Below are 27,545 nucleotides of genomic sequence, written 5' to 3'. Positions count from 1 at the left end.
GGCCAAATCAGAAACCCATCGCCCCCCCCCCCCCCCCCCCCCACCAACACAATTTTGGCAGCCTAAAAACGGGGCGAGCGATGGAAGAAAAAAGAAAGAAAAAGGAGTTAAAAGAGGAAAAAGGAGACAAAAGGCTCCCCCCTCAAAAATAATATTTAAAAAAAAAAAAATAATAATAATAACCATAATATCGATAAACTATTTGAAATAAGATTTCCTTTATAACTGCCTACGATAAGCTCCTAAATGACTTGGGGAGTGTTTCACAAAGATCCTAAGTTGAACTTTTCTCTAAGTTGGACTTAACGATTGTGGAAAGCCGTTAGCATCTTTAAAAATATTTTGTAAAAATAATTTTAAAAGGCAAAAAATGTTGATTCAAACATCTATATTTTCCATTATCAAGGGATTTCACGTTTTTAACATGGAATTAATGAAAAGTCTAAAATAGGCCTACTTTAATCTTTGTTTTTGAATATACTGTATACTTTTTAAGGCTACAAATGGCTGTCCATAATGTTTAAGTCCAACTTAGAGTTAAGTTCGACTTAGGATCTTTGTGAAACACCCCTAGATGTCACAATGAATTGAAGGTAGCAGAGAAATTGTAGACCGTGGCCTTGTCTTATAAAGAGTTGCGATTGACCCAGATCAATTGTAAGTCATGTAATATATCGCAAGTTTGCACCCCCTATCTCGTATGTACATTGTTGCGATTGGTATCAACTCTTTATCAGACGGAGCCCAGTAAGCAGCAGAGGATGCTATCATAGAGTATCAGCAACGCCTTTCTGTTTAAAGAAAACACAACAGGGGAAGGATGACATTCTGACCCCAAACCGTCAAGTAATTCCCAGTTTGGAACTGCGTTTAAACCACATATATCTTTTGTATTCTGGGCGCCGTCGTTTAAAGTTGCGATTGATCTAAACTGAGGAGCCTAATACTGCTTCTTGACCAAACCAACTTTACCTTGAAAGAAATTGACCACTTCGTATAAACAGTGGTGTACAAATGGATTATGGCGACCAGAGCAATCAATGATACTACGACAGCCCCCCCCCCCCCACTTCTCCCACTGCCAAACTAGATTTACTTAACCGAACAAGCGAGAGAGCAAAGCGACCGGCTTAGGGAAGTCTCAAGGGAGCTTAGCGATCGAGTATTAGGCCTATGTAGAGTTTCGCTTCTTGAACGTAGATAAGTGGTTTTCTATTCCTTTTCTTCAAAAGGTGAAGTTTTTTAAAAGGTTGAAAGTTGAATTTATTTAAAAAAGTTGAATCCCACTTTCGAAATGGATTAAAGCAATGGGAATTATATTTCGAAGTCGAATTTGGAACCATTTGATAACGCTATTTTCCCCCTGGAGCACAAAATTACGAGATCCGGTGCGACATAGTTATACGAGTCGCGTCCGAGCTTAGAAATGTTTCTATTTCTAATCCATTTTTACATTGCTCATTGGGGCGCATGTATACGCATGCTCTTGCCCCATACATATGTCACTGTAGGTATCCGATTAAGTGGAGGACCTTGGATTGAACAGGATTAATCACAACTCTTAATAAAAACACTGCTCTGGACTCATTCATGCTACTATATTTTCACTGATGATGTATATTGGTTTCCTGAAGAAAATAATACTTGTAAATGTCTAATTATTGTGTCAAAGTATATTTTAGGGATTTTATAAGGAGGGAAGTGATATACCAGCCTATCATTAATTTTGAATCCAATTCTTGTATTATCTTGATGTCACTTGATTTTAATAGGGGGGCATTTCAAAGAAGGTTAGGTGTAGGATAAACGTTCTGGACCACACCATGTACTATGTACATTATTTAGACTGCAAATCATGTCTTTCACATGGGATCAGGCCCTATTGTATGTATTATTTGGCTAAGCAAGTACAAATATAAATAAGTGGAAAATTGCAACCGGTCGCACTATAACTTGCCAATTTCAATAGTGCATTTCGAAATCGAACGGTAAGGTGACAAAATGGGATTTTGAAACACACCTCCCCAAAACTCATCTTTGCATTGAAAGATTAACAATAGTACAAATGTGTTTATTTAGGAAGATAAGTCACGTATTGAACAGTGCAACTGGAATGAGGAAGTTTATTTACACGAAAAATACATGAATGGTAACTAAGGGTGCGTTTATGCTCAGTGTTGAAGGCAGAAGCCGAGGGGGGCATTATGCCCCCCCCCCCCTCCACGATTTTTCGATTGCTCGGGAACGCATATGGATGGCGCCCCGCCGCTTCGAGTCTTGCGCAACTTTTAAAAGAATTTTTTTGAAAATCGGACGTACGGTTACAAGGTCACATGACCTTTTGTCTTTACATTGTGTACAAAACAAATGGAAAAGTCATTTTTCCTAAAAACAGATCAAACATGGGTTATTGGGTCTTGATTAAAGTTTAGGTGGTTGTTTTGGGAGTCAAAATAGTTGAAATGTAGTAAGAAATGAAATAAAACAACAAAAACAATGAAATACATAAGTTGATAAAACAATGAAATACATAAGAAATTATCAAAACAAAGGATAACATAAGGAATAAGCTGGCTCTTCCAATTTGTTTTGGTCGTATTATTATTCAGAGTGGTCTAATGAATATATGTAGTGAAAAAGAATGCTTAAATATGAATAATAGATGATTTATGGGTAAAAATGTGATTTTTATGACTTTATTTGCATAAATTACCATAAATATGCAAATGAGTGAATTTTTCAAAAAATTGAAATTATCATATTATTTTATACACTTCACTTGACATGTGTGCAAACTTTCGCGGCGATCGGCCACTTCGCGGCTGAGATCTTAAGGGGGGCCATAATGCCCCCCCCCCGGCCGTACTAAGATCTCAAATAGCCCGGCCTTTTTAGGGTTAAACACAACTCATGTTCGAAATATATCATATAAACATGAATTAAAATATCATAACAGGTTTAAATATACATAACATACAGAATTATGATATAAAATTGATGTACGTTGACTGTTTTTTAAAATTACTATTATGACATAATGAAATAGTTTAACCAAATTTCTTTTTATCAGTAATTAATCTCAATTTGGGGCTAGTATTTGTTGTATTAATATGCCGCTCATCGGTCAAGGATTAAATAGTAATATGTTTATTTATATAATGATACATGATTGATCAAAAAAATGTGTACATGCCTTTATTAAAAGCAACAATGTGTTCAAACAATCGCCTCAAAGAGTTAATGATTATGATACGGGGTGATGTATATAAATGATACATTGAACATGACTGATAAAGAAAATGTAGAATGGTTTTAAGCTCCCGGTATAACAACATCCATATTCACAGTATAAGAACAATATTTTCCATACATATTTGGGTCGTATACAGGACAATGACAAGTACGCACTAACCCCCGAAAGATTCCCCCACACCCCCACATAAATACACACGAACACAACACTACTACATGTAAACAACTGCAAAGCAATAAATGTACCGTATTTAATACAATGACGTCTGATTATGTATAACTAGTTAAAGGTCATTAAAAAAAGATTTTATTCACAGTTAACTTGAAAATTGAGGTGAAATTTATTTCCATCATCTTGACAATATATACAAAGATAAAACATGGAATTTCATAAACATGTAACAATATCAAAGTTACATATAAATTGACATATTAACAGCATTTAAAATATATAGAAAATAGAAAGGTTTAAACCATAGTACAAATGGAAAATGGTGCATCCGTAAAAGCCAGTAAGGCTTGACAATTGAATGCACCAGGCGCATAACTAATAATAACATAGGCTTGGAGGAAGAGAAAAAAAGGGGGAAAAAAGGGGGAGTATTAGTATTAGAGGTTTGGTCTTAAAATAAATTATGCATTATAAGGAGAGAGAAGATGTTTCTCTTCTTTGGAATGGATTATTAAATCTGACAGACTGTAAAAATGGAGGTAGGGAATTCCACATTTATGGACCAACATAACGGAGAGAATCGGTCAGTGTATTGGACGAAGCATTCCAATGATGGAATTTATCAGCATTTCTTGTGTAGTGGGTATGGACCGCATTGAAAAATCGTTGCATCAATGACGCAATTTGCAATTTATTAATATCATGAATATGTAAAGTATTAAATCTTCTAAATAAAGGTTGTGAGGGAGCTAAGAAAGGGGGATAAGAGCAGAGTCGTAATGTCCTTTTTTGAAGTCTATGTAATTTGAGTAACTTAGAGGGATGTTTTGTCACCCAAACAGAATTTCAATACATAATATATTGCAAAATAAATGCATTATAAAACGTGAAATAGATACGGAGTGGGATAACATATCTTAAGTGAATGATAATACCGACGCTCTGAGAAACCTTTTTTTGTAATATAATTAATATGGGAAGTCCAAGATAGGTTTTCATCGAAAAGTACTCCAAGGTAATTAAAAACTCTACACTGTTTAATTAATCTATTGTTGATTGAAATAGATACATTGTCTCAGGCAAGAATAGTCGCATCGTCTGCAAAAAGTGTCAATTTACATGTATTATGATGTATATCAAAACTAGCAGAGGCCCCAAAAAAGAGCCCTGAGGGACGCCATGTGATATATTTGATTAAAAAAAGACTACTTTCGTCAAGATAACTTTGAAACCATTTGCGAGGTAAACGTCCAACACCGTAAAAATTTAATTTAACTAATAATATATCATGGGGTATAGAAACGAAAGCTTTTTAAAAAAATCCATAAAAACACATATTGTATGATTATTTACATCAACATAATGGACAATTTAATCATATAAATCAAGAATGGCAAGACCTGTGGAAGAATTTTTTCCGAAAGCCATATTGTTCATTAGACAAAATGTTGAAACGAACCAAAAAACGTTATAGTCTATTAAAAACTAATCTTTCAAGTATTTTAGAAAAAGAAGGCAGAATGGAAATAGGACGGTAATTATCAACATTATATGTATCTCCCTTCTTAAACAAGGGAATTACTTTGGCGATTTTCATGTTTAAAGGAAAATCACAATTCTTGAGCGACAGATTACAAATATGTCTTAAAGGTACGAGTAAAAAATTGATTACAGACTGTAAAGATACTATGTCCCTTTTGCAGCCAACGTCAAATTCTATAGAATTTTGCAGGAATTATGAATATGTCATGTATGTCCTATCTGTGAAATTTAAACGTTGGCATGAATTGCAGTGTCCTAATACTCAAATTATGCAAGGAAACCCGTTTACTTGCTAGACTTCACTGTCAGACACTATTGAGTGACTGCCTGACCCTTTTCTTCTTTGGTAATAACATAGATAAAACGAGCTGTACGAGGTACATGATCATTTGTCTCAATCAATAACCCACTACTTGTAATGGCCAACATTTAACTGATTGAATCTTTGCGCAGCATAAAACGTACGACCATCCGCTACAATGATCTGAAAATCAGACTATTACTTACTGGCTCTATAGCTCTTAAGTCGATTCGACAACTAAAAATCGTTATTTCCCCACTTAAAGACATTTCCAATTTTGTTTTAGGAAAGTTCTAAATCAGTATTATCTTTCAAATGCCGTTGGAATTTAACCTTTTTATTTTTTGGACCTGCAAATGGAAATAGTACCTTTAAAAGACGTGTACTTATGTTATCATACCCTGAACTGTTCCCACTAGGCAATTTTTTAACAATATTTAACATTTCAGTGACAGTTACTGGTTTGAAAAATAAACTGTGAACAAAGTTACCTTTTCAAAAATCAGAGAATGAATGATTATAGTCAGGAATGGACTAAATAAGGTTTTCTCCAATGTTGACAAAATGTCATGAAAATATTTGCACTATCTTTTGGTTCATTTACAGTTTTTCCTTTGTATTGCAGCGTTTGATTACAATATTTCAATCAAAGCAGTGCATTCACAGTACTAAGAGTAGAACTGTATTTGTTTGATACAACATATTCTTCATAACTTTTCTAAATTCTTTGTGGAAAAGTAATGCCTTTTTCCCTGTTAATTTTGCCAATGTTTAGCATTTAATTAAGACATTTTGAGAGATTTTGTATTGCCTTCGAAACAGAATTACTCAATTAATCTATGATATTGTTCTCTGTAATTGAAAATCAAGAGACAAACAATTACTGAGAAGCAAATTTGAGTTTTTATAAAGCTTCCAGTTGTCTTAATTTGGGGTTAGTACAAATTCATAATCAGCACCGTCTTTTCTTGTGTTTGCAAACTGCGCAACATTCTGGTTCTCATAATCCAGGTTTGGTGATTGTAGACTTTTTTCTCTTGCTTTTTGGGACGAAGTCGATGAGGTAATAGCGATCTCCTGGTATGTGTTGTCTGCCTCGGGTCTGGGTTTTAGATCCATGTAAGGATCTTGTCTGTTCTTTTCAGTCCTGGCTGGTACTTTGCTTCTGTTACATGAAAATAGTCACATGAATAAATCCATTTTAATCCACATTCACCACTCTCCACCCATGTGTTTAATGGGTACCCGGTAGGATGCAAAAGTCATTGTTGTTTCAGTGCTTAGCATTGTGAGAGTTTTTGAAATAGCGCCTGCCTGAAATGCTCTCCATGGAGTGAAGAAAGTTGTCTGTAAAGTTCTTGATTGAGAAGACTCAAGTTTAATGGAACTTGTTTCCCAATGAATGTTCTTTGCACAATATTGCCCGTAAAGTTGGAATAATAGTTTTACTCTCCTTTTTTCAAGAAATCAATCTGATAATATGGTCTACTCTTGATAGATAAAATTTATTTTCACTCCCAACTTTATTGATTATTTTAAAGAGTCGTAGAGATTGATCAATATAGCTCTGAGAAGGTACACGTATAAACTGTATAATTAAACGAATAATTCCTATTGTCATTTATTTCACGGAAAAGGGTAAAATAAATCACAGGGCAAATAATTAAATCTCTAAATCAATGAATAAACTTCATGATGAATACAATCGAAGATACAGTAGTCTTCAAACTAAACTGCATTAGAAAGGAATGTCGCCATGTTCAAAATTATTGCAGATTCGAAAAGAACCAATTTATGATTTCTTTAAATCTGAATAGAAACAACTTCAACGGTTGAAGTGTGACACTGTTTCGAATGTTTATTCGAAGGTCTAACAACCTTATACCTGATGAAAATTTTCATGAAAAAACTCATGATTTGTATCGTGTATACTAGGAGACAGATTTTTAATGGTAGTATCTTTCTTCAGTTGTTCATTTCGTCTATTCATAACTCGTACAAGGTGAAATACAGGGCTAAAATTAATTACTAAAACCTTAAATTACCTGAGCTGAATTAGCAAGAAAGTAATAGCAACTGCATACAGCAACACGACTACAACAACTACAATCAGGCCGATTTCTAATCCTGAAACACGATCATCTGCCAATGAAAGAGGAAACAACAAACAAGCATTTGATTCTCCATTTTTTTAAAACCAGTGTTTCAACAAATATTCATAATTTGAATAATATTACTTAGCAAAATGATCTATTTTATCCTTATAGATAAAGAAGCGCAATCTGTTTAGGGCTTCAATATTACATCATATCACATACACTGATAACACGTAAGGCCGTGCATCTCAAATTTAAGATTGTTAAACGATGCCTTTAACTTGTTCTAGGACAATTACCCCAAGGACAATTATCCCACATAGACAATTACCTCCCGGCCAATTACCAACGGGACATTTATCCCACAATAGACAATTATCTCCCAGAAATTATCCCCAGGAAGAATACCCCCAAGACACCCTCCCCCCCCCCCCCTTCCAGGACAATTACCCCCGAATTAATTTAAAACCTACTTGTTATAGGGCCGCACTTCTACTGATAATTTACAGGGGGGGTAATTATCCTCGGGTGGTTGACCTTGGTTCTCCTTGTTTGGTTTGGTTTGGTTTGGTTTGGTTTGGTTTTATTTTCCGTATAATAATTCAAATACGTACAAAAATACAATTTACAAATATAATACAAATCAAGAATTAAAAACGGCTGGAATGCTCTATTCACAGCCATTGTTAAAATGACGCCAGGTTGGAGTGGGGAGAATTGTACTAGGGGTAATTTTCAGGGGATGGGGGGGGGGGGGGTAATTTTCTTATGGGTTATTTTCCGGGGGACAATTGTCATCGGGAGGTGGCTTTCCTTGGGCGTAAATTTCTGTGGAGTGTTTTTGTTCTTCGGGGGGTAATTTTCCGGGGCCATTATCCAGGGGGTAATCGCCATAAGTCATTTACCATGTCATTCATGAGACATGAAGAGAACAAAAACCATACAGAAATTAAGGAGAAGAAGAAGAAAATGATATAGATTCTGACGAAATCATCCTCGATAACGATAGCATAATGGATCTTACCACTTGGTAGCGTTCTGGTCTGAATAGAGATGCAGGGACCCGGTCCACCGACTGTCCTTGGACAGACAGTAAACTCATACATCACGTAATGTTGTAAATCCTCAAAAGATTTACTTGTCATCACAAGGTTTTCCCTTTGCACATCTTCCTCTCCCGTTTCACCGAATTCGTAGTCGTAACTTAAGGCTCCGTTCCGGTCTCCGCATGAAGGACTGCTCCAGGAATAATCCAATTTGCCCTTCACGGTGTTATCCACAATGAAGTCTTCAGGTGGCGCAGTTGAAACTATTCAGTGGAAAACGTTACAAATCGAATATCGTGTAGTTACTATATAAAAATATCATACTGATGTACAAAGTAACACCTTGTTTCCCGGACGTTAGTGTAACTATGACTGGTTTATCCAGCAGCCTTCTTTACCGTGCGTCCATTTGTGGCAAATGTAGGGGAAAAAATTGTGAAGCCAGATATACCTTTTTATATCAAAAGACCGATCTCTAACGTCTCTATCCGAAAAATACATCTGATTGAAGGGGGTAGAATCCGGCTTAAATAACATTGCGGGGCACAGTAGAGTTTAGTTCAGGAAAGTGTAAATGCATGAGTGGCTGAATCTGCCAGGACTTTTGAATTATTTGTATAAGGGTAGCCACCACTCCCTTTTTCACGTGGTTTTCTGTCTTTGTGTTTATTGGATCATGTTTTGATATAAACATGTACTAGTGATCAAATAGAAACCGGGAAGATTATATTCTGGCAAGAGACGCAAACCCATAATGGGAAATATCGCAGAAATCCGGCGACCGCTTCACCCCTAGAGTTTATTAAACGTAAGGCGACCTCACACCCGACGCACGGGCGCCATGGAATCGCTCTACGGCATGTCTACGGCGAACCTAGAAATGAAAACAGTTATAAAATCGCGTTATAATCCCACGGCGACTCGTACGGCCTGTAAAGATAGGGAGGTGCCCTAAGATGACCCTAAGGCCGCAGCAGATTCTCTGCGGCCGCCGCAAGTATCTGTCGATTTCGGGGGCGTACTGTCGCCGCATCCTAGCCGTAGAGCAAATGTGACCTAGGCATAAGCAAGATACCGCTGACACCTGACCTGGGAGAAGATATCATTAATGAGAGAACAAATTTCGAACACAGCTACCTAGATGTCTTCGGGTTGCCGGGAGAGTAAAGATTTATGCTCAAGACATTTCATGTTTGGATAATTGATGGAAAGTGCACTGTAAATACATTAAAAACCTTTGCTTAATATGTGTCTTTGACTTACTTGACTCAGTTGAGTTGTATGCGATGAAATAGCCTGTTTCTGCATCATAGCCTTCCAGAGTCGAGAGAATAGTAAATTCGTAGGTAGAGTAAGGAAACAGGTCTTCATACTCAATGCTTGTATCGCCTGTTACCTCCCACGTTACTGTATCCGCCATAGAATCGTCGCATTGGTCAATGAGGACGAGCCTACGTGATACGTTGTAGCTCGGAGCACCGCATTGGCTGAATGGCTCTGACCACGTGATCTCCAGGTGGTTGTACGAATCAGAAGTGACGTCAGCACTATCCACTGGTTGAGGAGCTGTGGGCAATACACAAGAATGGGGGGAATTGTTTGAAGGCCTATATAGGTATTGGCTTTTTAGGTATTGTTGGAAAATGTATACACAACTTCATGTTCATCATTCTATACAAGACAAAAGAAATTAAAATTCAAGTTTCACGGCCTCTACTACTTTGTTTCACAGAAAGTTAATCAGATTTGAAAAATCGAAAGCCCGTAGTTCGTAGACATGTCGTAAGGGTCATTGCACAATCATCGCATCGGAACCGCGCGGAGGACTCGCGCTGATCGTGCAGCAAACGCACGATTTTTCGGTGAACTTGGAGGTAAAAAAAGGCTTAAAAACGGCAGGGCGGCTGCACGGTAAACGCACCTTCTATGCGCAACCTTTGCACGGGCTCCGTACGATTTCCGGCGACTGTACGGCTACTGCATTGAAATTGCACGATTACCGTACAATCTCTGAGCAGGCTCCGTACGGATTTGCCCCTGCCTGCCCCCGAGGGCCAATACAAGAAATGTCAGGATGCTAAAAAAAATCGCACAAAAAATCGTAGACTAATTTATCGTACGGCGACCGGGGCAAATGTTATCCAGGCATAAGAGCTATTCATTTATAGTGGCAGCAAGGCCCTTCTTGTAGGCAGCCGACTTCATATAGGGTAGGTGCAGGGAATTGGAGACCCTTCAGCTCATTTACATAATTTACATAAACATGAAAAATGTTACACATACAAAAAGTTTTGTATTCTCTTCAGTAACTTCTTCTCTTTATTTGGTAACAAAATTGTGGGAATGATGAAACTGATTAATAAGATAACATTGATTAATGACGTCAGCACCAAAGTTGTCTCACTACCTACATGTGCAGGTAATAAGGGACAGTTACAAATCAAGACATTTTAAATACAATTTGAACGAAAATGGGATTGTTATGGTTACTTCAAACACTTTTTGAAAGAGATACATGCAGCCAATGAACTTACTTTAATTTTGAAACGATTTTAAAACATTGTGGCCCAAAATATTTCTTTACATGGACAATTAATAACCAACCAGCATCGGGTCATTGACTGTCCTCGGCATACTCAACATTCACAACAAACGACCCCCATCTCTCTCTCTCCCTCTTTCTCTCTCTTCAAACTTCTCTCCTTCTTTTTTTCTTTTAACCTTCCCTTTTCTCTCTTCTAGCATGTACTTGTATGATTATTATTGTTGTCTCGCCGAAATCTGACTCTCTTAATTTTCATTAATGTAATACATGTAATTTAATAGGAATAAAATGTTTATGTAATTATGATCATTTCCATTCCCTGCTCTCTCTCTCCCTCTCTCTCTCTCTCTCTCTCTCTCTCTATCTCTTTCTTCCTTTCTCTCTTTGTACCTCCCCTTTTCTCCCATGCTCTCTCTCTCTCTACTCCATTCGCTTTATCACTCTCACTTTCATGAGCCATATATATTCCCCTGCTCTTGTATATCTTTTGCTAGTACATCCTTTCACGTAATGTACATAAACGAACGCAATATAATTATGCTGTATTGTCATTATGTTACAGATTTATTTACTATGTTTCGTAATACTATTGTACATGTATATAATTTACATCACTGTACCTTTGTGAATTGACCCTTTTAGCATTGTGCTGCTGGTCAATCATTATATACCAATAAATTAATAATAATAATAATAATAATAAATCATGGACCTTGTTTCCCCCATTGCCTGCACACATTTCTGATCAGACACAATTCATAATGTGATGTGCAACACCCATTCAAAACATACATTGGCCATAAATTTTCTATGATGGTTGGCACACTTCATAAACTTTATTTTAAAACTACATTTTAAGAGCCACCCCTAAATGTCTGCATACACCACAACATTCAGTGAAAATTGTGTTTTTATATCAGAGCTAAATTTTACGATCAAAATTGGTTACCTTGGTCAATTTTACCAATTTTCTCGGAGAAAGAACACATTGTAGTCTTCAAAATGAATTGGATATATGCAGTTGTGTTGTTAAAGGCCACAAATGGCGCTATAGCTATATTGGAGCCAACACGGACAGAAAGTGATGGGTTCAAGCTTGGTGGTCTCCAATTCCATGCGGTCTCTAATTCACTGCACCTACCCAACATGTATATTGGTATAGAATCTACATCGAGCGCCTGCGTGTCCACAATAATTTGTGTGGCAATTTCATATTCTTTTAGAAAAGAATAAATAATCTCCAAAAGTTACTTAAGATTATATTTAAGAAATACTGGGAATTCGTCCTCTGTAATAATGAAAAATGAAAAAAGGAGGAAGAAGAAAAAAGATAGGGAGAGAGGAAAAGGGACACACGCCCTCTAAGGACAATGCAAGTATCTCCATCCCTTCGCCCCCCCCCCCCCCCCGATGACATCAGTGTCCCCCTAATGATTAAATTCACGCTACGATTGCGGGTTGGGATATAATGTTAGTAGGGATACCTACCCTGACAGTATGGTTTGACACTGATTGGACCACTCCTCACACCGGCTACAACCTGACCCTCGACCTCTCTTCTAACACTGACGTAGAAATGGTAGTCTCTGAAACCGGAAAGCCCTGTGATTTCAGCAGTACTATCTCCAGTGATAATTACAGGTACTTCGGATTCACCAGTGTTGTCTTTATCTTTCGTCCATGTGTAGTCAATCTGATAGGAGTGTACAGGGCCATTGCCGTAGTCGTAACCATCTGTCCAGGCATTCCAAATGAGCATGACCGAATCTTTGGTGACGTCAGACACCCAAGATGATTCAAGCAGTCGTGGAAGAGCTGTTTGGGTTGATAACAATTTTCTGATTACTTTCTTGGACCTACTCTCTAATCGATATTTAATTTTTCGACAAAGCTCTTTTAAAATCGTGCAGATGAGTTTTTAGTGCCCTAATGCGATGAATTATATGATAGATTTACATGTATCACTATAATATATATATATATATATATGCGTGTTACATATATTTATATTTATATACCTCTTTAGAAGTCTAGCCATCTGATTGGTGAAAATAGCAGTCGTGAATTGAGATATTCCCGCCTACCAGTCAATAGTCTTCTGGAAAAGTGCCTTCGTACCCGCCTACCGGTCAATAGTCTTTTTTAAAGATGCCCGTAGCCCGGGTAACAGGCCGCATAAATAAATTGTGCTCAGATCCCCATTGGTTTACGTGTTAAAATTGTCTTTATACGAGCGCGGACACCATACAGTGCTTGAAACTTTCAGTCATTTTTTCAGTGCAGATTAACAGACAGTGTCTCAGATTTCCCGTGATATTTCAACCGATCTTTACGCAATACAAGGATAAGGTAAGAATGCTTAGTAAACGTTTGTTTTAATTCGGCATTTAAAAGACATATCGACTGCTTTAAAGGGACTTAATAACATTGTTCAGATGAGAGAAAATGGTGCTAAGGTAGTGACTTCAATGCTAGATGTACACTAAAAGATGATCTGAAAGTTTGAGTGAAAAACGGACCATTATTAACCATACAATTTGGGAAAAACTGGTCTGATCGATTCCTTAATATTCCCAACTATATTATTACAATTTAATTACATTTTAGGTGAATATAAATCACCGCAGAGCAATGAATTGGCTCTATATTCCATTCCAGACATGTAAGTGTTCACAGATTTTTTTTATAGCCTGTTTTATGTCTTATTTTCAAGGAAAAACCGTTGGGAAAATTCAAAAATAGTTGGGAGAATTTACTGCTAATCACTGTTAGAAGGTGTTGCACAGTGACAGTTTTTTTTATGAACCTTCAACAATGTTACTGATTCGTGGTTTGGCTGTTTTGTAGGCTCTCGGGAACTAGCACATCGGCGCGCCGAGGGTCATGGTAGGATGTGCGCGCGTTCCCATGAGCCTATAAAACAGCTAGGCCTCTCAAAGCAGTCGATATCTCTCTACTATATACCAAGCATTATTATTAATGTACTTTCTACAATGTATTATACTATATATATATATATATATATATATATATATATGCATGAATGCGTGCGTGTGTGTGTGTGTGTGTTTGTGTGTGTACACAGGTGTTTTTGAATAGTTGTGGTAATGGAACTGCATTGCTACAGAAATAAGAATAGTTGTCGAAAGTCCGCATACTGTCAAGCAAAGTAACATACTATAAAATGATTATCAAAACTTATTTTCGTTTGTTCCATTTTGAATACCACTTTAAAGGACAACCTCTTCAATCCAAGAGATTTAAGATAAATTGGTAACATTTGATAAGTTTACGATACTTCTTCACAAGGAAAAAGGAGGGAAAAATAGGCTCATGAAAATAATGGTAATGCTCACAAGCATTAACGAAGTAATATCGTGAGGTTCTTGTTTTAGATCAAAGGCAACAGACTTGTTTACAGTCCTGTAATCTCTTTTTTTTAATCGAACAAAGATAAATCAATGTGCATGTAATAAAATATGAGAGAAATGGTCTCCCATAAGCTACATGTGATTGATTAATTGTATCCCTAGTCTAAACATTGCTTCATCTTGTCTACTGCAAGTTCTACTATCTTTCCTTTTGGAATTTCCCTTCTTTCCCGAGATACTCCTTTCCTTACCTTGTTGACAGTCTGATCCTGCCCATCCCTCAGCACACGTGACTCCATTTGGACAATGACCATTGGTCCTTTGACAGTCCACACCACCAGCACATTGACATGGATAGCTACAAAGGGTACCAAAATACCCGGATGGACAAGAGAGGTCCGATCTCAAGGCTAAAGAAAACAAGCAAACAAAGCAAAATCATGAAAAGATATGTGACTGACATAAAACTGTTTCTTTCAAACGAAATGGTGCCAAAGAAAAAATAATGTGTTAATATGTCCTTAAACGATGCTGCCTGTAGGGGGCTTTTGTGACAATGAATTATTCGATAATTGGCATTTCGACATTCCATTTTTGCACTACATGACTTAAGAAAAATTACTCTAAAAATATTATATATACATTTGATTGTATTTTTCTAATGATTTTCCAACAATGCATTGAGACAAATATTTATGACTATACAAAATATAGTTGCTCATATTTCTTTTAGATTATGATTATACATTATTAATATACAGTAGGTTTGCGGTTGCACCATGTGTGTGAGAGAGAGATTTGAGGAGTCCTGAAAAGGACTCTGACTCGGTAATCTTTCTTGGAGGAGTGTAGTCCTGAAAAGGACTGTTTGTTATCTTTCTTAGCATATAGTTCTCAGGAGAACTATAGCGCTTGGAGAGGATGAGTGGCTCGACGTTTCGAACAGTGGCTCGACGTTTCGAACAGGTTGACTATCCGTCGTCAGGAGTACAAGCTACATTATTAATGTTGCCCTCATATTTCAGTCCATACATGGTCAGCGGATTATAGCCCCACTGTTCTACAAGTGCTACCTCTAGTGCCAACTTAGGTCGTCTGTTGCAGTGTGGTTCCGTAACTTGCTGCGATGTTGGTTCTACTGAACACTATATAACGTAATGTAGAGTTCAGTGGGTTACGCACTAGGGCAGGAAGTACATCAGTTCAATATCGCTTTAACAGCAGAGACATTGCATCCCCACTAGATCACATTAAAATATAATAATTTAGAAGGACGATCACGAAACATTCTCCAAAGCTTACCTTGACAGTAGGTACCCTCATAGCTGTCTGAACATGTGCCTCCACATCCATTCACACGGTCGCACGTACCATCACAGTTACAATCCAGTTCACAACTAGCACCAAAATGATCACCGGTGCAAGCTTTCGGGAAATATTGAAATATTGTGCCAATGATTAGTATTTGACATTTGCATAAGTGTATCATCCACTGTCATCTTCACCAACCATCCGATGACACCTTGTAATAGGTATATACAAAATATATACTTTTGTGATCTAGAACAACAAAATATGACTCCATTTTCGGTTAGATGGAAACATCAGAGTAAATTGTATTTTGATTTCTCTTGAAACCTTTTGAATTATGAACATTTTCCATTAAATTTATGTTGGATTGCAACCACAAAAAACAGTGCTGTTTATGAAGCTATACTGAAATTTGTAGACAAGGCCAGAGCAATATTTAATGCCGTTTTTATGTTAACGACATAAATAAAAAGTGAAATGTCAAGAAACATACGAATGATGCAGTATAAATAAATAATATACATGTCTGTTTGTACACTGCCAATTAAAGGAAAATGTTGCCAGAAAGCCGTTAATTTATTGTTGTTTTAATTCCATTAGACTATTGTGCAGATTGCATATCTAATCAAAATTATGAAAAATGTACGAATCAACTAGATAGGGGAAATCTTTGTTTTAGATTATTATCATAACAGGGTAAGAGCAGTACTAAGTTAACCAAGCAAGTTTTAAGAAAAAGAAAACATTTTGTTTTTAGAAACACTACTTTTAGTCTTGAGACACGTTTTTGTTCATATACTACTTTTTATCTAAAACTTTCACAAAAAACATTTTCCTGTCCATTTCTAATTTTGGCGACTTGACAACCAAAATTAATTCTTTATTTGTCATCTGTAACTTTGTATGTATGATATCTATGCTTTAACATACCTGTTTGACACCTGTTTCCTCCAAATCCATTGATACAAGCCATCCCGACAGGGTTTGGTGGTGAAAATAACCGGTTTGGGCAGCCGGGGTTACCTCTAGAGCAAACCACACTACATGATTTTCCCCAGTTGTTGTCACCGCAGGCTGGTGAATGGAATGGCGTTTGCATGACCATGAAAACAAAGAAGAAAAGAAAGATTATTTGTTACATTTCAAGTGACACTGCACTGATGAACTTTCTGCCCTAGCGTATTGTTTATTGTACAGCACCATCTCATAGTAAACTTGCCAACGGTCCATAACCTAATTCTCACTTCGCAGATAGACCTACAGCTGACCTGAGACGGCGCTAGAAACAATTCTGCTGTAGTACTTTTAGTGGTAAAGGCCATATCTGTACGGGAGCCTATTCGCATACAAGCTATGCTTTTTATTTTGGATCCCTACATTTTACATTGCTTTTACTTTGCCTGTTATATCTACATATTTCGAAATTTCGTACTTATTTTCCGTACATTATACTTGATTTGAAATCTGTAATAAAATAAAAAAATTCTTGTGTAAAATCTACTTTTACATACAAATATAGGCCTGTATACAAAAAAAAAAAAAAAAAAATTATGTAAAATGTGGAATAAATAAAGTTCTTAACTTCTTATATCCGATATCCGGAACAACTTCACATTAATAGAAATACAAACGTGAAGGAAAAACACATAATTACCACTTCAGTAAATACACAAAAGCAAATTAAAACCTCATTTTCGCACTAAAAACGGTATGATTGATAATATGTAATCTATGGCTAATGAGCTTTCCGTTGATATATAATTCATCTATTTCATGTTTTACTTCCAGCAGGGTCTTTAATGACGTATTTTTATCTCGACGTTACAATTTCCAAAAACTACCTTACAATATCTGCGACCACGATTTTGCAGTTTCGAATATTTCGAAATTATTACGACGCAGTTCTTTTACAGTAATGCTTATTACAAGTTGTAATTCGAAAGGGTTGCAAAAGATGAAGGCCTTTTATACAAATGAAATACAAGAGCAAAAAATCTTAATCAGTGCACCAGTTCATATAATAACTATTAAAAAAATAATTACGCATTTCACAGTTATCTCCTTGGAATCCTGATCGACATACACAATCTCCAGTGACGTCATGACATACCCCACCAGCGTAACACACGGGACAGTTCTGTGAGCAATCCAGACCGTACTTGGAAGATGGGCAACCTTAAAACAGAATGTAGGAAGACAAACCATGACATTTAATCATCTGGTACCCACGTGAGGTCTAAGCAATACACTGCAGCTTACTGTGAACGGTGGCCATGATGACGCAATTCTAGATATGATCCTATCGTGATGCGAGTTCAAGATCAAGAATGACAGGGGACGCTAGGACTTGCTGGTGTCCTCATCTGTAAATGGGATGTTGCTTATATTGTATGGTCTTGATTTTAACGGAAAATCGGTAAAACGATTTTTACAATATATATTTCACTATAGACATCTGACAAAGATTAATCTTTGCATTACATAGAGGGGCGGATCTAGCTTTTTGCCAAGGGGGGGGGGGGGGGTTGACCCCCAAAAATCAAAAAATCGCGCCGTTTTACTGTTTTACTTTTTTGTTCACTTGGCCGTCCAAGGGGGGGGGGGGGGGGGGGTTAACCGCCCAAACACCCTAGATCCGCCCCTGACATATTTTACTGTACGCCGTTATTCAAGAAAAAAATAATACTTTGATGTATCGTTTGCAGTGTGCTGATATAGGAGGTACTTTCCGACGGTTTGTAATTCTGAAGATTTGTAATTTCGAAACATAAATTTTCCATTCCAAGGGTTCATTATTCCGAACATTTGTTTCGTTATTCAGAAGGTTCGTTTATTCAATGGTTCATAAATCTGAAAGTGAAATTGTGTTCGTTATTCCGAAATTGAAATAGGGTTTATACCGACAGAAAAAGAGATATAGGATTTGCTATTCCGAAAAGTTCGTCATTCCAAAAATACTATAGGCCTTCAGGATTTCTTGTCATTTTCGGAATTATAAACCTTCGGAATTATTAACCTTTTATGAAACCTCGTAAGAGTACATGCAACCGGTGCAGTAAGTCGGCAGAATGTTTAAGAAGTGTAGAGGTATTGAATTATGACGGTACCAATCTTCGTTTACTTACTTCTTACGATTAGCTTAAGAATAGCATGTTTTCCTGTTTCTCTGTTACCATCGACGTAGCACTCGTAGATTCCTTCATCTGACTTCCTGACGTCATAGATGGAAACTGACGTCAGTCCATCCCATTTGGTGATTTCACTTCCTCCGTTGTGTCGCCATCTCAAAGATGAAGTGTCTCCAGACTGTGTCGCCAACACGCCGAGAGTGACGATCTCAGCAATCCCTACCGTAATTGATAATTTCTCAGGCCAAACCTCTGAATTAGAATCTGACGATAAAGAGGAAGAATGTAATAGGTTGCATGTGCTTAATGTACATGCACTTTTGGTACACAAACATTGTAATGGGAACGTTTCAACACTTCTACTTTTTAAGAGTTGCTTAGGCCTAAAGAGTCCGTCAGAGGTTCAAGTGTACAATTCTTTACATATTTGGTAATTTCGTTTCTGCTATATTTATGCTCATCTTTAACCAGTGGCATTTTCAACACCCTATTGAACATCCTATAGAATCATGTTCGAACTACGTAATACGTCATGATTGTCAAGTTCGCTAATTGCAATAGGTGACGCACAAGGAATTCGCGCAACAATACAAGATTCGTCTTATTGCATGATTATAATCTGGAGTCTATTCTCCTATTCGATATCCGTATGCATCTACCGAATAAACAAAGTAAAAGTACAAATTAGACCTATATAATTGAGCCCTTCTTTAAAATATATAAATAAAATCCAACAGATCGATTACTTATTCCTTGTGTAGCAATCCACAAAGAACGAATTTGATTACGATTATCACTTTTCTTTGGTAAACTGGCAATAATTTAGTATAAAACCTATGCGTGCTACATGTATCAAAGAACCATACCACCGCGAAATTCGTTCAGCAAGACATTTCGCTCGGTCCATCCCTTGTAATCGACGGACATTCGGTATGCACCGACACGTGCATCTCCGCCACTCGTTTTATCAATATTAGCTCTGAATGAGTCCTGCCGGCTGGTGTCATATTTAATAAACTGTGTTCCTGGAGGCAGCCCTGTGTCTCCCCATTCTTGTGTTATCACTCCGCCGTCCACATTAAAGTAAGCTCCGTGACCAGTCTCTCCTGGTCCCGTGTCCACGTCTCGTCCGATGTAATACGTCAAGGAAAGATCTCCGGTTACATTACTATCCCCAATCATGAATATACCAAGGAAATTATCGCCAGTCGTGCCATCAAAGACACCTCCTTGTTTTAACAAGGCTGTGATGTCCAAAACAGTCACTGCAGTAGAAAATAAAATGTGAAACCGCGAAGTAGTTCTTCAGATAACAACATTTTTCAAGTACACAATGGTACAATTGATATCTCAACTCGAAAAGTTAAAGAAGTGTTCCCATAATATCTAAAACAATATTTGCGGAATAGAAACGTCTTAAATTGTAATGGATGTACAGGCAAATAATAGCGTTGCATGGTTTTACCCAGTGGCGTACGCAGGATTTTTTTTTAAAGGGGGGTGTTTTAAAATGTGAAAATCGCGCCGAAAATTTCGCAACGACTCAGCCAGCCGCTGAATAAGTGTGTGTGTGTGTGTGTGTGTGGGGGGGAGGGGGGGGGTCAGAGAACTCTGTTTTCCCCTTTTTTTGCTCTGGAAATTAGATGGAGGAGGGGGATACTCATTTTTGTCCTTTTTAAAACAATCAACAACATTTGAGTGGGGGTTTACCTCCACCCTGAGTACGGGTCTGGTTTTACCCCATATTTGTGAAATTACGTGCGATTACTAAACGACCTAAAAGAAGGACATGATTTCAATGTTTGGTTCCTACATAATCATATTAGATTTAGCACGAGTTCGTTCATAATCATAAGTCATTTCAAGTGCTCTGAATTGAAAAAATAACATAAAATAGACTTTATAATAAAACATGTATAATAATAATAATAATAATCCGTTTTTTATATAGAATTGCTGTATTTTCTCAACACGCCTCTACATCCCCACCCAAAAGAAAAATTCACTGATTTTCATGAAATTGATTGATTTCTACAAAATTAAAATATATTTCATGATATCGGCCTACCTATACAGATTGTTAAACTTTTTTTAAAGGTAGGAATAATATAACTCCACTGCTGAATTTGAAAGTCGGCGGGTTCCCTTTTTGTTTGTTGTTCTTGTTTTGTAAACTGTACGAGAAAGCGTACGAAAAATGTGAAACCTTGAGGACCCTAACTTCTGCTCGTCTGCCATTTAGGTTACCCCATTACATTTCATTAATTTATGCAATTTCTTAATAGTCTCTATCAGTACAACTTAGACACGGTCACAATTCAAATTTGAGCACTTTCTTTGTGACCATTTACCTTGGCATTGATCTCCAATCCAGCCATCTTCGCACCCACCGGAACAGGCCCCCGTACGAAGGTCACATGATCCTGTAGAGTCGCAGTGACATGTCTCAGTGCATCCTGCGCCATACGAACCATCAGGACATGCTTTAAGGAGATAAAAGAGATAACCAGCGAGAAGAAAAGAGGATCAGTAGGGGTTAAAGGAGGGGAGGTTATGGGAATTCACTAACCCCAAAACGAATTATTCAATCCCCGACCCCTTCCCCCCCCCCCCCGAAAAATTGAAGAATTCATTGAATGTTGTGAGGACCAAAAATTTGTGTAACCTAGCCAGTGCCGGGGTAATATTGAAGCACCATGAGCATCTTGCATGGTCATGATGGTGGATATGTGCTCAATAATATTGAAGAATGTTATGATATTAATATTATCATCAACATTATAATTCTATATTTTTTTAAATTATAGTTGTCATTTAATCATTATTATCATTATAATTATCATTAGTAGTATTATTAGTATCATCGTTGTTGTTGTTATTATCATGATAATCTTCATCAGTGGACCTCTATGAAGAAACATAGTGGTATATAAGTATAAGTATAAGTAGTGGTAAATAAATAACACACTAGAGGTAAACAAATATATAACAAGTAAAATATCAACATCATCAATATTATTATTGCGATTATTATCGTTGTAATCATTTTCATCATAATTTATTAATCGAATGTAGTATGACTTTAATGTATTTCCATTACATATTTAACCATGGCTACGGTACTTTACATGTATAAATATCCAACAAAGGTGAAATCACATCAAATAACGCAATCGTTCCTAGATTACGGAATGCCAAGCAAACATTGCTATGATAACCTGCATGTCATCTGGTTCTCTCTTACCTTGGTCACATCGTAACCCAGTCAATCCTGCAGCACACGAACATCCATACGGATCCGGGAGACAGAACACAGCTCCACTGCAGTCAATCCGACCAGATTCAAGGTTAGTGCAAGATCCTGAACATCCCTGTCCAAATTTACCAGCTTCACATGCTGTATACAATTTTGAATAGACATGACAGAGAGAAGTATTCATAGGTTGTGCTTATTTTTTTACTTTTACAAACATTATTTGTCGTATTATTACAATTCCAAGACAAGGAGAGTGGAAGAAAGGAAGAAAGGGAGAAAGAGACAGAGACAGAGACAAAGAGAGAGAGAGAGACAGTGAGAGACATATATTATAGAGATTGAAAGAGAGGGAGAGAATACTTATGGATTCCTAATTAATTCCATGTATTAATTAGCCAACAATTAAATTTATCTCATTTATGTTTCATGACCCATTTCTAGTAATTCCGATTAGAGACAAGTTATTTTACTTGATCTAGGACTGAGAAACATTCGCAATTAACGATATATATATTATACATGACTACATGATATGGATTAAAGTGCACATTGAAACCCAATCGTAGTTATCATACACTGCAACGTGCTTGGATCAGTAAGTCCTGACTGCTGTGGCGCTATGTAAAAGAATCGGAAGTAGTAGTAGAAGTAGTAGTAGTAGTATTATAGTAGAAGCAGCAATAGTAGTGGTAGGAGTAGTAACAGCAGCAGCACTAGAAGTTGTTGAATTTCTTCTTCTTCAATTTTCTACCTCTTCTATCTCTTTTCATTCTTCCTTTTCTCATTATTATAACTATTATTAAAATTGTTATCTTTAAGTATAATTATTACCATTATTATTATTGTTGTCCCTACCATTTGTTCTAATTACTATTCGCTATAATGTTATCTTTAATATCAATGTTTTTTTCTTGTATTATTATATCAGAGAGTAATAATATAGTATTAATGACTGCTTTGAGAGAAATAGTTGTTTTTATACGCTCAAGGGAAGGTTAGAATTGTGCTATTGCCCCGAGGCGTGCCGAGGGCAATAGCCCAATTGTAACCTTCCCGAGAGCGTTTAAAAACAACTATTTCTCGAATATTAAAGCAGTCATTTATACTTTTATATGCCGAAAAAAAATAGACTAAAAAATAAAAAATAACAAATAAAAAAACTTTTGTCAAAGATGGGATTCGATCTCTTGCGTACAAAAGGCGATGTAACTTAAGTCAGCGCCTTCACCCGCTCGGCTATCGCGCTCTGTTAACATACTTAACAGTTTTCTCTAATATATACATTAAAATGGATTGAAAACGGCTTCGTGTGATTGATGATTCGCGGCTGCTCCATCAATCGGGCCCTTCTTTTACTTTTGCAATGCATATTGGCACGAACTTAGATCAAGATCTATCGGCAGATGTTGTTTTTTTGTTTTGGAAGTTTATTTTCGTCTTCATGTCAACAATGCAAGATAAAATTGTCGGTAAGATCGATCGAGATTCAATTGTATTGAAATTACCTACCAATTATTTGCACACGTACGGTATCCTCGATCGCTCAAACCATCTTTTAACATGTAAACCTATGGAGTTACCATGGAGACTGACCTATTTTCCCAATAACCATGGTTATTGGGAAAATAGGTCTGTTTTTACAGGAACAGTTAAAGTTTATGAATGCAATTTCGACCAATCAGATTGCTGGATTACTTAAGTGAGGTATATAACAAGAATTGTGCCATTATCTTTTTCACTTACCAATTTGGCAGTGGTCACCACTGAAATCGGGAGGACACACACAGCGTCCACTCACATCATCACACACTCCTCCATTGTAGCATGTAGGACATGTGTACTGGCAGCCAGGTCCCCATAGATTATCAAGACAAGCTGTACACATTTTTTAAAGAAGTCATTATATGTATCCCGAAAGACGGTGAACGATTGATTGATCAATAATAAAGAATATCAAAATATAATAGTAAACTATTTGTAGGGATATCATAAATATGGTCAGAAACAAATGGGTTTTTATAAGTTAAAATCTTCAGCTCTTCACACATAATGAACATTAAATATTATCAATCTGTCATATCCTGCTCGTTACGAAAAGATTAAAGAGGGTTTTTAAGTATGATTATTGTGGAGAAGCCAGCCATTAACATGTATCGACAGAAAGCCAGAAATAATTGGATTCCAAATATCATTTGCAACGATTGACATCGAAAGCTCGTTTTTTTTTTGCATGTCAAATAATCGAGTTCTGATGCATTGTTTCATAATCGACTGAACAATGGGCAAAAAATGCATGTTCTGATCAGAGAGAATTAACTGATATCTCCCTGTTCTGATTATCTTTGTATCATTGGAAGACATGCAAAAGAGTACATTATTACCTCTAACAATAAGATTCACGAGTCCTCCTCTATCTGGATCGTCAGAATAGTAGTAATGGTGAATCCCAGCATGGTCTGCTTTCTTAGCCCTACTGATGTAGAGAGCATTCCCATAAACACTAGAAGACAGGTCACTTTGCCTTCCATCTGCGTGATTTAATCTCCACACTAGTGAACCAGTTCCACTAGATAATCCAGGATTCATTACCAGACGAACCTCTTCATCGAGACTTACTGTCACCGTGAAATAATCAGGAGTGAAATGAGCTAAAAGAAAGAGAATACAAATACATCAAAATTGATGTTTCATCTCCAACGATTCCCTGTTACTATATTGTATTTGTTGAAGGAACTTCATTTTGTTTTACACATTTCATGCGAAATCATTTAATTAAGCTTTAATCGTATTCATAATTTTTGTTTATTGTAGTTTTCTATTAACATTTACAGTTTATAAGATAACAATTAATTTCATCTAGTCTCCAGTAAATACGTTTTAACAATTATATATTGAAAGTACATCACTGCAATGCAGTATATAATGGTGAAGTATATCAAATTATTATTTGTATACTTGACGTGTATATGGACCATTTACCAGGTACCCCTGATGGTATTGAACTAATGATTAACAAAACTCAAATTCTCCCTACACTTCGAAATCCAGAGAAGACGTCGATGCTGCCCCATCCCCTAAAGCCTGGATTTGGGATATACAGTATTTGAGATAAACAAAATGGAAAAAAATCCAGAAATACCCTTATTATAAGCAGGTTAACATATTTGATTTTGAAACGTCCTTTTCATAACTGTCCATTTGAAAAAATATATGTGTTCATCTAGAATTCAAGTCGAATACTTTATGACGCACGAGTGCTGTAGGAATATTATCATGGACAATCATCATTAAGCGTTCTAAAGCTTTTGTAGTGCAGTTATCGATAATAAAATATACATAAAATGAGTTTTACATCCTAACGTCCTCTGGAAAGACATTGATCCACATTTTTTATTTTCCACCGATGTGTGAATGTATTGGTTATTATTTATGGGTTAATTATAATTGCAAAGCCTAAATAGGAGAACAGCTAGCATTAATGCGGATGAGGCTTCCCTGGTTTATACAATTTATCGTTATCATTATTAATACTTTATAATCATTATTATTATCATTATTATTATCATCATCATCATTATTATCAATATTATGATTATCATCATTATATATTTTTTGTTCACCGTCATTTCTGATGAAAATAGTGGACGTCTCAGTAGTCCAGTTGTATCTCTCCGCTCGGCATCCGTAAGCACCAAATTTATCTTGATCTGTATTTTGGAAAGTAACGCTTCCCGATGCGTCAATCGTCGATCCTGTAGGCAACCCGCATGCTCCTGCATTATCATCCAGCGAACACCAGGTTGACTGCCTGTCCCCCGTATCCAAGTCCACCGACCTCTGGAAGGACACCATGCTTGTGACGTCAGCCCCATTCAAGATGGCAGCGTAGGATGCTGAGGAGCTGGTATCGTAGATGGGATTGAAGTTGATGCATGTCACATCCAGAATGTTTGCTGCAGGATGGAAGAAATATCAAATGATTTATTCATAAACACGTAGTGCGTAGTGTTTCCTTTTTTGGAAGCAATTGTTTGTTTTTTCTTTTGCTTTCTTCTCTTTCGTCGTTCTTTTTTCGTTGTTTCTTTCCTCGAGAATCGAAGTGGTCAATGTCGAACAAATATTATATGAAGAAATCAACCAAACAAGAAAAGCAAAAAAAAAAAAATTAATATTAACCTGTATTTTGGAAGACATAGATATTGTTCACCTTTCTTTCTTTCTATCTCTCTCTCCCTTTTTTTTTCTCTCTCTCTCTCTTTCTCTCCATGTCCATGCTAAAACAAACGCACAATCTTGCACACCCGAACACATTAAGGCCAACTGACACGGCAATAGAAAACGAATGTCCAAGAATCTCTTTTAAATTACTGCGTATCCTGTGATAATTTTATATTCTTTTTACCAAAGTCATGCAGTACATGTTTAGCGTTAAGTTTTTCTAAAACATGTACAACTTTTCTTTGGACTTAAAGTTCATTTTCAGTATTATTATGGTAATGGGCATGATATTCAGGAAATTCTGAGCGCCATCTAAGAAATGAAATCATTGGATCATATCTCTTGGAATACGATATAGTCCGGCAGCTACTGAGCTACACCGTGTTTTGTTGAAATAAGTTTTTTGTTGTTGATGGATTCTGTTTCCTTAGGCATTGCAGATGACCAAACAGAAAACTGGAACTTTGTCAGTGTTGAACATATTAAGATATGGCCGAAAACATAATGGCCGCCAAAATAGCCTATTTTGAGTAAAAGATGAATTATTTCATAATACAAAGTTTTAAAGCAAATAAACGAGAAAAGAAAACATAATTCAGATCTAAGAACTTCATGAAGTTTGTATAGAGTTTAATATTTCCTTTGCTTGCTAATAATCTGGGAAACGAAAACAATTTGCAGCAACCACGAAGACTATTCATCGATTACAATGACATGTAAATATTTGCTTTGCTTTAGGTAAACATAACAGAAAACTAAATTTGAAGATGACGAAACGAACATGAACTTTAGGCAAATCATGCATGGAATGTTTGTCGTCATAGTAGCAACGAAGATGTGCTTGAGGTGCATAGACAAGCTGTATCGTGTTCGAATCATATTCAATATTTGTTCATGATTAATGATCATGCATTCGATAAGAATGATGGAATAATGTAAACATACACTCTAAAAAATGAAGTGCTAAGTCACGGGTGCTGGGTACATCAGCGACCTATCTCATTTAATTTTTCTTTTGTGTGAAGCACTGCTTTAGCACCTGGAACGCTGGTGCGCCTGCGCATGGAGCGCCAGCACTACCGGTCTTTCTTCAAGTGCTAAAACAGGCAAGGTCACACCTCGGGTGCAATTTCTCGAATTGCACGTGTTTCCAGCACTCATTTTTCTGCTCGTCATCGCTTCCCAAACGCTGCATGCTCGCCAAGGGCTACACTTGGCACGTGTGGTGCAAATTTGTACCCAGCACCCGTGATTTAGCACTTCATTTTTTAGAGTGTACTTCACCCTTTCCCCCTTTCTTATGTATG

General features: G+C 36.7%; 1 protein-coding gene and 1 long non-coding RNA gene across 2 annotated transcripts; both read right to left on the bottom strand.

Annotated features, from left to right (window-relative positions):
• Positions 1-5,873: 5,873 nt before the first annotated feature.
• On the bottom strand, positions 5,874-7,396 carry LOC115928888. The gene is made up of 2 exons (XR_004066271.1): positions 7,313-7,396; positions 5,874-6,432 (listed from the first exon to the last, which is right to left on the bottom strand). It is a non-coding gene; the product is annotated as an uncharacterized LOC115928888 (long non-coding RNA).
• A 126-nt stretch (positions 7,397-7,522) lies between these two features.
• Positions 7,523-26,331, bottom strand: LOC105443118 (angiopoietin-1 receptor-like). The gene is made up of 15 exons (XM_030995894.1): positions 26,310-26,331; positions 25,641-25,973; positions 24,402-24,668; positions 22,009-22,161; positions 21,116-21,247; positions 19,631-20,008; positions 18,762-19,028; positions 17,680-17,811; positions 16,567-16,710; positions 15,628-15,750; positions 14,577-14,735; positions 12,443-12,769; positions 9,673-9,975; positions 8,388-8,672; positions 7,523-7,527 (listed from the first exon to the last, which is right to left on the bottom strand). The coding sequence occupies exons 1-15, from the start codon at positions 26,329-26,331 to the stop codon at positions 7,523-7,525; spliced, it is 3,030 nt and encodes a 1,009-aa protein (XP_030851754.1).
• Positions 26,332-27,545: the final 1,214 nt, after the last annotated feature.

This window comes from Strongylocentrotus purpuratus, unplaced genomic scaffold, assembly GCF_000002235.5.
Source record: "Strongylocentrotus purpuratus isolate Spur 01 unplaced genomic scaffold, Spur_5.0 spur5_scaffold_3, whole genome shotgun sequence".
NCBI lineage: Eukaryota > Metazoa > Echinodermata > Echinoidea > Camarodonta > Strongylocentrotidae > Strongylocentrotus > Strongylocentrotus purpuratus.
This window is presented reverse-complemented; position numbering and strand designations above follow the sequence as displayed.